This window comes from Hippopotamus amphibius, chromosome 13 (assembly GCF_030028045.1).
Source record: "Hippopotamus amphibius kiboko isolate mHipAmp2 chromosome 13, mHipAmp2.hap2, whole genome shotgun sequence".
Taxonomy (NCBI): Eukaryota; Metazoa; Chordata; class Mammalia; order Artiodactyla; family Hippopotamidae; genus Hippopotamus; species Hippopotamus amphibius.
Window position 1 is genome coordinate 41,560,719 of NC_080198.1, and position 13,424 is coordinate 41,574,142.

The 13,424-nt window shown below is 40.5% G+C and overlaps 1 protein-coding gene across 2 annotated transcripts in view; it reads right to left on the minus strand.

Moving 5' to 3' along the window:
* The window catches only part of LARS2 (leucyl-tRNA synthetase 2, mitochondrial), a 147,328-nt gene that overhangs the window by 53,934 nt on the left and 79,970 nt on the right, over nt 1-13,424 (minus strand). For both annotated transcript variants that reach the window (XM_057706095.1, XM_057706094.1), the window contains 2 exons: nt 8,606-8,713; nt 7,266-7,425 (listed from right to left, as the gene is read on the minus strand). In XM_057706095.1, the coding sequence (XP_057562078.1) occupies nt 7,266-7,425; nt 8,606-8,713 (268 nt within the window). The remainder of the gene's footprint in view (nt 1-7,265; nt 7,426-8,605; nt 8,714-13,424) is intronic.

A 13,424-nucleotide genomic window follows, 5' to 3' on the forward strand; every position in this document is an offset into this window, starting at 1 on the left:
AGCATCTTGTAGGTCACGCTCTCAAAGGGAAGAAGCTGCCCTTCTTCCCCCACCCCCTTTCTAATTGCGACACAGATGAAGGGTAGAAGAACTTAGAACACACAGATAAGGGCAATGTCCTAGAGGGGCAGAGCAGGAAGACAGAAAGAGCGCTGGCCCCAACCACTCCACAAAGCAGACTTGTCATACCCACTCTGTGTTTCATGTGGGCAAGAAATAAACTTCTGTCTTTTTAGTCACTGTTTTTCTAGGACTCTGTCACAGCCACCAAACTTATATCCTAAGTAACACATCCCAAAAATAATCTAAAGTGGTTGGGTAAGGAGGCTACTGTCATTGTTGTTTTCAGTACCCCCTGAAATTTCACGTAATATACATATATCACTTACATTTTTAAAAACACAAACGAATTTTTATGAAGAGAGATGGAAATGAAAGTAATCTTGAAGTATTATTATTTTTCACCTGGCAAGTCAGGAAAAACTTTTAGAAGGGTACCATCACTATTTGTGAAGTTGCACTGAAATTCATATATCATTGGATACAGCACTCTAAGCTGATAAAGCCCTTTCAGAAACCAATAAAAGTAACACGTAAAAAGAACTAGAGAAGAGTTCACAACCTTTGACCAAAAAAATTGCACTCTTGGAGACGTTTCCTAAGGAAGTAATTCTACAGAGGCAAAGAGCTGTCTCCATAATAACCCAAACATGAAAAAGGCCAGGGGCTTCCCTGGTGGCACAGTGGTTGAGAATCTGCCTGCCAATACGGGGGACACAGGTTCGATCCCTGCTCCAGGAAGATTCCACATGCCACGGAGCAATTAAATCCGTGAGCCACAACTATTGAGCCTGCACTTTAGAGCCCATGAGCCACAACTATTGAGCCCATGTGCTGCAACTACTGAAGCCCACGAGCCTAGAGCCTGTGCTCCGCAACAAGAGAAGCCATGGCAATGAGTAGCCCGCACATCACAACGAAGAGTAGCCCCCACTCACCGCAACTAAAAAGAAAGCCCACGCACAGCAAAAAAGACCCAACACAGCCAATAGGATAAATAAATAAATTAATTAATTTTTAAAAAAGTGATAAAAAAAACAACTGGGAAGCCTGCCTAAAAACAAAGAAATATTATCTGAATCATATTAAGTAAAAACCAAAAAATAAAGACAGAAGCAGTCTGATTTTTAAGATAAGTGTGTGTGGGAACATTAATTTAAAAGAGGTATGACGTGCAAAAAAATAAAGTTGAACTCATACCACTGTCATATATAAAAGTTATACTTAATTAAAAAATGGGGGACTTCCCTGGTGGCACAGTGGTTAAGACTCTGTGCTCCCAATGCAGGGAGCCCGGGTTCAATTCCTGGTCAGGGAACTAGATCCCGCATGTATGCCACAACTAAGATTTCGAATGCCACAACTAAGGAGCTGGCAAGCCGCAACTAAGGAACCTACCAACTGCAACTAAGACCTGGCACAACCAAATAGATAAATAAATAAATATTAAAATAAAAAGGATTAAAGACCTAAATATAAGACTTAAAACTATAAAACTCTTAGAAGAAAACATAGGTGTAAATCTTTGTGATCTTTGATTAGACAATGGTTTCTTAGATATGACATCAAAAGCAAACACAACAAAAGAAAAGTAGATAAAGTGGACTTCATCAAAATTTAAAACTTCTGTGCTTCAAAGGACACCATCAAGGAAGTGAAAAAGAAAACCCACAGAACTGGAGAACACTTTTGTAAATCATATATCTGATAAGAAACTTTTATCTAGTATAAAGAACTATTAAAATTTAATAATAAAAAGACAACTAAATTTAAAAATGGGCAGATGATCTGAATAGATATTTCTCTAAAGAAGATACATAAATGGCCAATAAGCATGTGAAAAGATGCTCCAATACCATTAGCCATCAGGTAAATGCAAATCAAAACCACAATGAGATAATGCTTCACATTCACTAGCATGACCATAATAAAAAAGACAGACAATAACAAGTGTAGGCAAAGATGTGGAAAAATTGGAATCCTCATGCACTGCTACTGGGAATGTAAAATAAAGCAGCTATTTTGAAAACAGTCTGATTGTTTCTCAACCAGTTAAAAAATAGAGTTACCATAAGACCCAACAATTCTATCCTAGATATTGGGTTGGCCAAAAAGTTCATCTGGGTTCTTCATAAGATCTTACAGAAAAACCCAAATGAACTTTTTGGCCAATCCAATATATACACAAGGAAATAAAAACATATGTCCACATAAAAATCAGTACGAATGTTCATAGCAGCTAGCTGGAAAGTGGAAAGAACCAAAATGTCCAATAGTTTGATGAATGGATAAATAAAATCTGGTATATACAATGGAATATTATTCTGAAATAAAAAGGAATGAAGTACTGACTATAACATGGATGAACCTTGAGACATTAAATTAAGTGAAGGAAGCCAGTCACAAAAGAACAAATATCATATGAGTCTTTTTATATGAAACATCTAGAACAGGCAAGTCTATGGAGAAAGAAACTTGATTAGTGGTTGCCTGGGGCTGGGGAAACAGGAGCAATGGGAGTGACTGCTAGAAGGTATGGGATTTCTTTGGGGGATGATGAAAATGTCCTAAAATTGACAGTGGTGATGGTTGTAAAACTCTACAGATATACTAAAAATCACTTAATTGTACACTTTAAATGAGTGAATTTTATTTTATTTTTTAATTATGTTTCTAATGGGTGAATTTTATGATATGTGAATTATATCTCAATAAAGTCATTACAAGAAAAATACGAAACAAAAGTAGAGTACTGCATTAAAGGGCTGGATTTTTTTTTCCATTTTCCCACATAAAAGGTCTATTATGACAGTTTTTCAATTAGAAAAAAAATAATCTTTGAACTTAAATATGCGCAGATTTGTAATGAATGCACTGTAGCAACTTGCATGCTGTACCTGGTCAGAATCTATTTCTCAGAAAGAACAAAAGTAAGATCTGAAGTTCTCGGCCAGGCCTCCTGTTCTCCACATTTCTTGTGAGTCATGTGCTGGCGACATGAAGCAGGAAGTCAAGGAGAAATCCCAAGTAACTGAAGCAGTTCATACAGGGGTTAAATCACAGCTAAATACTTTAGAAAATACAAAGGATTACTACCTTAATAGTAATTACAAAGGAAACATTCCAGGCAAGAAGCTACCCTCTGCTCTCAGGGCCCCCACTACAAAGAAGGCAGGTCTTTCACGCCCCGCAGACAGACCAAAGTCTTTGTTCAGTGCTCAGCAAAGCAGTGCTGCTTGCAACTAGGTTCCAGGGACACTGTGGAAACAGGGTCCCCTGGTCAAGTAGTGAGAAGAAAGCTGCATGACGTCCCCTTATAGACAGTCATAGTGCACACTAGCACAGTGAAGACACTAAAAAGTCCAGAAGCAAAGAAACCTATTTATTTTTGCTTTATTCCAGGTTACCTAAGCACAGAGGCTTTCCTCTGCACAGCACCTATAAACACATGCTGAAAGGATGCTAATAGGAATAGTTTGATTCAAGAACAAACTATTATCGACAGGATTCTGTTCCTCGCCCTTTGTCCCACCCCCATGGTGACTCTGTGGAGCCGGGGCAAGACAATAGGGAGCAATAAATTATTCAGTGTTCTGGGGCTTCTCTCTAATGTGTCAAGAATGACAGGGTTCCTAAATCACCCATTAGGGAGACCTCATTTACCCTTTCAGCAAAAAATACATTGTGTAGACCACTGGTGACTCAGAGCTGAAATGTGTGGTTCCAAAGCCCCAGGGTTTGCATATTTTAATATTAGGAATGTAAGAAAAGACTCCAGGAAAAGTCAGAACAACTTCTAGAACTCTGACAATATTTCCCTTTTGATGCTTTTTATGGTTTCTAGTTCCTATCAAGTGACAGCTTACATAACATGACAAGTCAGAGGCAGTCAGCTGAGAAAAAGAGGCAACGTCAATGATTATGGAAATACACTCAATTTCAAGAACTGTATAGAGAAGGACCTTACATTTTGCTCTCTTAAAGGAATCAGTGCCAATTATAGGATGCTGAGCAAAAACAGTACATTTAGTCAGTAACGTTAGCAACCCAGTCAGCCAGGCCAGAAATCAGGGAGATGTCCCTGGAGCCTTCCAAATACTTTTCAGAGCTGTTCTCGCCCCTCCATTCTGATGGCCATTGTCCTAGGGTCTTCACCATCTCTCACCTAACTAATGGGGTAAGCCAGCTCTCCTGCCTCCACTCTGCTACTCAAGCATCACCCTGTCCACCTGTGTCATCCTCCTCCTCAGAGCCCCTCAGGGTTCCTTCTGTACCGCCAGGCCCTCCACCCCACCTTCCCGATAGCCCCATCACCTGCACTGCTGAGAAAACAACTTACAAAGGTGAAATGACCTTCCTTAAGTCATAGGATGGATCTGGGATCAGAACCTTGGTCATCTTGTGCCAAGTCAGGAGCTAATACGCAGAAATCAACTTAGTAACTGCAGGAACTCATGTTTGAGAATTTAAACTCATGCAAGTGATAAATTCAACCAAAACTGTGGGCTGCCATGACTTGCAGTGGTCACTGTCTTAATATTAGTTATCCTCAAAACCAGACATTTGAGGGAAAACTAAGCTGCTTGCCTGATTTGAGCCAGTTGGCAATGGTAAATGACACTAGTGATACGATGTTCAGGTTTAAAATGTGACCAAAGGAGGCATAAACACATATTCATATAGTAATTTTAATTCCCCTCTGGGAAAACTGCATTACACTCAAGCACTGTACTGGCCATAAATGACTGATTCCAAAGGTCAATATCCAGAGACCTGACATGTAAATTAATTTAGAGACTTTGAATAAATTGCATCTGCAAACAGAATATTTCCACTCTGAAAATTAGAATAGGAAAATTTAGAGCCAAGTGTAGTGTCCCATTTGGAATTATCTCAGAGACTATTAAAAAGAGGGGAAAACAAAGTGAATGAGCTATTCAGTGCCAAAAGGAAATAACCAGGCCAAGTCAGATGTGCTGATATCCAAATGATCATGAAAACGCTGCTCTCTGCATATGCTAAAATCACTTCTTAATTTCTTACACGTGAAAATGTTTTGGATTTATATCGTGTCTTTCATGTCAGGAACTCCATCTTTTAAACTTATTAGCCAGTTAATCCTCGACTGTTATTACTTCATTTTAATTTGTGTCCCCAAGTTAACCGTAGGAAAAAAACCCTAAAGCCAGACGTTTATATTTTTCAGTTTTTCAGTTTTAGAGATTAATCAACCATCATAGCCCTCAAGGAATCTCGAATTTTCATGAGAGTAAAAACAATGTTTTCCCTTTAAACTAAACAGTTGAAAAGAATCCAATTTTTCTTTTGAATAAATGGTAAATAAAACTGAGAGAGAGTGCTACACTGGTCTTTATAAGCACATACTGAAATCTTAAAAGACTCTTTTCTCTATTTCAATATATAACAACAAAAGAGATGAAACCAAGTAATATCTGTCCTGTGCCAGTGAATTACGTATGCATCTGGGCCTCCTCTTCTATGACCCACCCGCAGAAGGCAGGACTGTGAACGGCTATGCATCCCCGAGTGCTCAGCATGTAGCAGGCTCTCAGTAAGTATTAACTGATCTGAATATTAACATTGTTAAGTAAACAATTAGAAGTCTTAAGCAGAGATAAGTTGGGATGACATGGTTATCTTTCCAAATGTCATCAGGAAATCTTTCATTCTGGCTATTTTAAGAATAACAAGTAAAAAAAATAACTTTATACTACCATTCAAAAATTTTTATTAATCAAATAATTTAAATAGACCTCCAATAATTCAGACTGTGTGCTTTGGGTTAAAGTTTATAGTCTATGAAAAGTGAAGTAGGCTATTTTTTAAAAAATATTTTCCTTCTTTTTAATTAGATTAATTAATTAATTTATTGGCTGTGCTGGTCTTCATTGCTGTGCGCAGGCTTCCTCTAGTTGTGGCAAGTGGGGGCTACTCTTCTTTGTGGTGCTCGGGCTTCTCACTGCGGTGCCTTCTCTTGTTGCAGAGCATGGGCTCTAGGTGCGTGGGCTTCAGTAGTTGCGTCATGTGGACTCAGTGGTTGCAGCTCGCAGGCTGTAGAGCACAGGCTCAATGGTTGCGGTGCACGGGCTTTGTTGCTCCATGGCATGTGGGATCTTCCTGGACCAGGGTTCGAACCCATGTCCCCTGCATTGGCAGGCGGATTCTTAACCACTGCGCCGCCAGGGAAGTCCCTAGGCTGAGATTTTTACAGAAATATTTACACTTCTATGGAGACCTACTTCTAATTGACAGGGAGTTCCTTTCACCTCCCCAGGATCCATGTCCCCTTCCTCTGGTAAGAACCTCTGAGTTTTAGAGAGCTACCCCTTCCTCACTGATGACAGTCTTGGTGGTCTATGAAGGAAGGTGCCTGGCTTTCCCTTGGCCAACAAAAAGGCCAGGGTCCCCCGTTATACCAAACAAACACCTTTCTCTGCAACAGGAATCTCAAACCAAGTACCCCTAGTACTGAGAGTGAGGTGACAAGAGATACACTCAGTCAGCAGTACTCAAGAGACTATTAGTTCCTGCTGCCCAAAGCCCCATGGCTCCCTGGTCCAAGTCGTCTTCCAGACTGGTTCTTCTCCACAGCTTTCCAGTGTGTTCCCCTTGTCGTCTGGGTTAGCCAGAGATGGATACTGCTGCTTGCAAGCCCGGAATCCTGACTAATGCACAGGTACTTCCCAGTCCTCACTGACCAACAATTGCTATGCCAATTCTAGGTCAGCTTGATCCACGCATTAAAGACTTCTATTGAGCAGGACTCTGTCTGCTCAGATCACTGTGTGAATTCTTAAAGACAGTAAAATTCAGTTATTGAAAATGTTTCCTCTAATTCTCACTGGTTTCCTTTCTGTCCCTGTCAGTAAAGTTTGATTTGATGATAAAATTATAAATTAAGTACAAGACTCTATTCCTATCAGAAAAGAGCTTTAAATGTAGATTATATTTAAAGGGAAAGAATTGAGGTTTCAAACAAAAACTAAAGAAATGGACAAACTGGTAACTCAATGTAACTTAACATTTTCAAAGCTCTTTTTGATCCTCATGTTTTAAAATCAAAACATAAAAAATAAGGCCAAGGAGAAGAACAGATCACACAGCATGACATACATGAAAGGGCCATGAACTCTGTGAAACATAAGGCGTAATGCCCCTGTCTTAACCTTAACTTGCCAACTCACCTTTGCCAGGGACAAGCGCCTTCCGAAAGGCTTCCTTCAGAGAGCTGCACCCGTGTAAGAGTCTGTGGCTGGGAGAGATGGCCACGTGGGAGGCACCGTAAATGGCCTCAGGGGTGGCCGTGTAGGCACTCAGCTTTTCTCCTGTGACTTGCCCATCAACCTGCAGGGAGGAAGCAGAGTCATTTCATTTCTCAGTCCTCCCTCTGGGCTGCTGTGCTCCTCAGCCATATTCCTACCTCCCACCCCTCCCCAATCCCAGACAGGGGGGACAGCTTCTGACCATAGCCACAGGGATCTGGGGAGCTGAGACGGCCCCTGGCAGGGGCAAAAGGGCGAGAGAGAAGAGGGTCACAGCTCCTCTTCCAGGAGGCCTCCCCAGTGCCCAAGACCAGGCATACTTGGGGGCTCCAAATCAAAGGGGGTCGAAGCATGCTCAGAAGGATGCCTTCCCCAGGTCTTGGCTCCTTTGTTCATGAACTAATACTAACTGTCAGTGTTATTTGTCCTGAGAAAGGAGCTATACGTTCCCCTAGGATTTAAATTACGAATAAAGGCATCTACTTTTCTAACCAGAAAAACAGACACTGATGCTAATTCCATTTTGAAAAGGAAAGAAAGGACAGCCTGAGCTGAGCTCATGACTGAGTGCTCCTAGGGCTGGTTAAATGCCTTTCAAGGAAGAGTCAAACATTTGGCACCAACTGAATGCCAACTATATGACAGACACAGAGGACACAGAGAGGCCAGATGCTCCTTCCTGCACACGTTCAAACATGTTCACAGAGTGCCAATGATACGCGAAGTGCCCGGGGCCCAGAACTAAAAGTCCACACTACGGACTGAGTGCCACTTAGGTGTCACCTATGGAGCCAGGCATAGGGCCACAGAGGCACAGCCACATGGCCTTGCACCTGCAGGACTGAGAGTGTCTCATTTTCAGGTGGGTCCAGGAATGGAGATGGAAATATTTTCATGATAAAATACTGGGCAAGGGAGAGAATACAGAAGACATTACACATAGAGTAGCCAAGTGGCTTGGAGACCCACATCCCTCACCCTGGTGGAGAAGCAAAGGCGTTCAATGTGATCACATCTAGGAACGAAAATTTTTTAGATGTAATGAATTAAATAAAATGTTACTAAAATTAATTTCATCTGTTTCTTTGCATTTTAAAAAATATGGCTAGCAGAAAATTTGAAATTACATATGTGACTCCCAGTATCTTTCTACTGGATAGTACTGCTGTAGAGCCTCAAGTTGCTGGTCTATTCAAAGAGTTTTAAAAATGCAGAAGGGGGTTTGTGAGCATTAATTGATGGAGGTGCTCTTGCTCAATCACCTTTAACGTGAAGTCCAGATGGCAGCCCACACAGTCCCCGATCCAGTGGGCCTGCATGCTTTTTATTCCGTACCATTCCGGAAGGTCTGCCAGCGAGTCCTGCATGGCCTGTAGGAATGAAAGGAGAATGGAAAGGTAGAAGCACACAGCTTACTTAAGACAAAGCAAGTGATCTGGGGCTCGCTAAGGTGGGAGAATTGGGGACACTGAAGGAGGCTCAGGATTTAGCCCTTTCTCCTTCACTTGCCAATTAGAGGGGCCCAGCAAAGGTTACACAGATGCACTCATCATGACTCAAATTTAGTGAGATGGGTTTCACCAATTTCTCTATTCTGAGTAGACCAAGGTTTCAGAGAGAGAAGAACATTAACAAGGAAAGACCATGGTTAATATCTCTGATGGATATAGTTAGCGCATTCTCCTCCACAGTCTGGGACCTAAACAAAAGAAGTTCAAGTTTATGAATTTTTAAACTCTAAGATAAGCCATTCACAGGTATGGCTATTCTACAAGTCAGATGTATCATATATAGAACATTATAAATTTATTTAAAAAATAAAAATTAGCATAAGGGAAACCATAAGGGAAACATTAATTTGTGTAACATTTGCTGTTAGAAGCATGCATTTATTTTCAAAGTTATTTGTCTAATTTTAATCCTAAAATCCTATAAAAGGGAGGCTTTTCAATACATTATTCTCTATGGTCTCAAGCTCATGCAATCACTTCTTTGATGATGAGATACTTTCTTTCAACAAAGAAGTTTAAAAGTAAATCATATATTTACAGTAAGAGTTGAATTTTAAATTCCTAATTGTATTATGACTAATACTAATGATGCTTTATTTGTGTAGTGTTTTGAAATTCATAAAGTGCTTTTACACACATCTCACACACTCTGGGTAAGGTAGCTCACTTTCAGATTAATGAACCCACACTGAGAAAGGGTATAGCTTTTTTTTTTTCCTAATCTGTATGCTTTCATTTATTTGTCTTGTTTTATTGCCCTGAGTAGAAGATCCATAACAGTGTTGAATAGAAGTGATTGACTGTTGAATAGGGAAGCAGATATCTTTATCTTGCTTCCGATCTTATGAGGAAATCATTGTCTTTCGCCATTATATACTGTGATGCTTGTAGGCTTTTTTTTTTCTTTAAGAACTTTTATTGAGATACAATTGACATACAATAAACTCCATATATTTAAAGTGTACAATTTGATATTTTTTTTCTTATTAGTAATGCATATATGGCAATCCCAATCTCCCAATTCATTCCCCCCCAACACCCCCCACCCCATGCCGGCTTTCCCCACTTGGTGTCCATATGTTTGTTCTCTACATCTGGGTCTCTATTTCTGCCTTGCAAACCGGTTGATTTGTACAATTTTTCTATATTCCACATATATGTGTTAATATACGATATTTGTTTTTCTCTTTCTGACTCACTTCACTCTGTACGACAGTCTCTAGGTCCATCCATGTCTCTACAAATGTCCCAATTTCATTCCTTTTTACAGCTGAGTAATATTCCATTGTATGTATGTACCACATCTTCTTTATCCATTCATCTGTTGATGGACATTTAGGTTGCTTCCATATCCTGGCTAATGTGAACAGTGCTGTAATGAAGGGTATAGCTTTCTCATGCAAAGCTACAGGAAAGGACGAGCCAGGACTAAAACCCAGACTTACTAACCACATCCTTTCGCCTACAGAGCAAAGACTCTTACTCTATCATGTGAAAAACAACACAGAGCATTTCCTATACTTGTCATCTATCCCTCCATTCTCATTTATTCGGGAGAGCCTGCGAGTGTTAAGATCCAGAAGTTTCTTCTGAGGCAGAAATTGTGGGTTATGGACACCATCAAGCTGACCAGCAATGTGTTCTGTTCATTCATTTGTTTATTTCCAGGAATCTCTTAATTCTCCAACCCTAAATACCAGGATCTCATCTAGGCATTGGAGGCTTGGGCATACACAAAAGCAGGATGTGCCAGAGTCCCTCACACGAAGTTTACGTAACGCACCTGCTGCCATTAGTTAGGTAAATGATCAAAATGCAATGCCCAATGCTACTAGCAACAAAGAAGATGGGACATGGGTTGTGGAAATGAATCAAGGAAAAGGAAAAATAGTGGGAGGGTAGGGAAAAAAAGTAACCGAGTGAAAAATAGGGAGAGATATAAAAGATTTGGGGGGTGGACCACAGAGGAGAAGGAAAGTCATAGCAAGTGGGTGGGTGAGGAAAGAAAAGCTCCAAAAAGAAAAGAAAGGGAGGGAAAAGAAGCAACTAAAGAGGACCTGCCCAGCCCACAACAGGGTGCAATGACCAGCAGCTGCAATGGGCTTATCACTATCTGGTCATTAACAAGGTGAGCCTTCTTGCCACCGGGCTGTCAATCTTGAGTGACAAGCAAAGGAAAGAGGGAACAGAATTATACTAGAAACCAGACGTGTGTGCAACATAGGAAAAGGAGAGCACTGGAAAGCCTCAGTGAAGAGCTCAAGCTGTCCTTTTAACACAACATCAGGGATTTCCCTGGTGGTGCAGTGGTTAAGAATCTGCCTGCCAACGCAGGGGACATGGGTTTGAGCCCTGGGCGGGGAAGATCCCACATGCCGTGGAGCAACTAAGCCCTTGCGCCACAATTACTGAAGCCCGTGTGCCTAGAGCCCACACTCCACAACAAGAGAAGCCACCGCAATAAGAAGCCTGACCACCACAATGAAGAGTAGCCCCTGCTAGCAGCAACTAGAGGAAGCTTGCGCACAGCAACAAAGACCCAATGCAGCCAAAACTAAAATAAATAAATAAATAAATTTATTAAAAAACAAACAAAAAAAGACACATCGTCATGCCAAGGCTCAGTAAAGGCAGGCCCCCTTCCTTTCTGCTACCAATGAACCTAGTCGTGTGACACTCAGCATAATTCTCAGGCAGAGACCCAACTACCCAGCTTGTGTTTATAGGGCATTTTCAACAAAATGATTCTAGGGTTCTCCCATTTCCAGACTATTAATCATGAAAGACAAAAACATTTTTTATGAGGAAATGTCATCAACTAGAAACTGTGGGTATTTTACAGTCTACCTGGTCATTTGGAAAGGAGATCCACAAAAACCAAATAGCTGATAACGAAGATTCAGAAATGTTTTAGATAAGTTTTGAAACTTGATAATTCAGCATGACCTATGCTTAAGACAGTTCATGATGCTGATGAAACTATACTTTACCAGGAATGCTTGCCCAATCTCCCACGGTAGGATCAAGGAAATCCAGAGTTGCTAACTTTAGGTAAAATAAGAAGCAGATTAACATATGCTAATGCCATACATGTATTCCAACATCTGTGCTTGTGAGATGGCTTTCTGTAGGATATAAAAATACTTTACAGTTACAAGTTAAGTTGTCCAACAGGACCATTAGTTTCAGTATTTGCCTGAGTGAAAACTGACTTTTGAGAAGGTGGTAAAAGTTCTGCTTCAGGTTCCTGACTGTCCATTACTTCAATTAAGGTGGCCTTCTTTTGGTACAAACTATTATGTATAAAGTAAATAAGCTACAAGGATATATTGCACAGCACAAAGAATATAGCCAATACTTTATAATAACTATGAATGGAGTATAATTTATAAAAATTTTGAATTACTACATTATACACTTCAAACTAACATAATATTGTAAATCAACTATACCTCAAAAAAAAAAGTCAATAAAATTTATTGTAAAGTTAAAAAAAAAAAGTGGCCTTCTTTCAGTTTCTCAAAAATACCAAGTGCCTCACGGCCTCGGCACATGCTATGCTCTTGCCCTGAAACACAGTGTCCTCACCCTCTATGTGGTGGCTGCTGAGTATCCCCATCTAAAGAGGGGCCCCTATCATTCTCTTTGCTCTTCCCACATCCCTGATGGTCCATCTCTTTTCTGGTCTGTTTGATTGCTTGTTGATGGTCTGGCTCCTTCTCTGGATTATAAGCTCCCTGGGAGTTCTGTTCAGCACTGTAAACTCAGCACCTATAGTTTCTGATATATAATAGGTATTTTGAATAAGTGGGGAAAAAAAAAGAATAAATGAGAAATGGGCATCTTGCTAAGGTAATGTAGAGACCAACCCTTTGCACTCCTCTTTTCCCTGATAATAAAGAGAAAGCTTACCTCTAATAACCTGGCCTGGATCAGTCAAGGCTCTGGTTTCAATAGACCTGTCCCAGGGGACACACTGCTGACCGTGGACAGGTGGCCTTGTCCTCCTGGGGCATAGCCAACAGGAACCTGGCTCGTCAGTGGGCCCCTTGACGGCCTTTCAGTTTCATTGGTGTCCCTCTCTTTCTCTCCCTAAGGGATCTCAACAGGCCTCAATTCCATGATTTTAAGTCTGCAAACTTTCTACTTTAAGAGAAAGTTACAAAAGCCCAAAAAAACAATTGATACAGATTTATTTATTTATTTGACACAGGTTCATTTTTAAATGTGACTCTTAGGGTATTTAAAAATCACTCAGAGTGACTTCCCTGGTGGTCCAGTGGTTAAGACTGTGTACTCCCAATGTAAGGCACCTGGGTTCGATCGCTGGTCAGGGAACTAGATCCCACATGCTGCAACTAAAGATCTCGCACAACCTCAACTAAGACCCCGCACAACCAAATAACTAAATAAATAAATATTAAAAAAAATCACTCATAGTGGTGGCTGTAAGGCAGTGTAAGATCTTGACTCACTGAAGAAAAGTTGAATTATATTCCATATGTAGTTTATTTAGCTGGATACAAATTCCTTGGAAACTAATCACATACATAAAGGTACATATGAACAC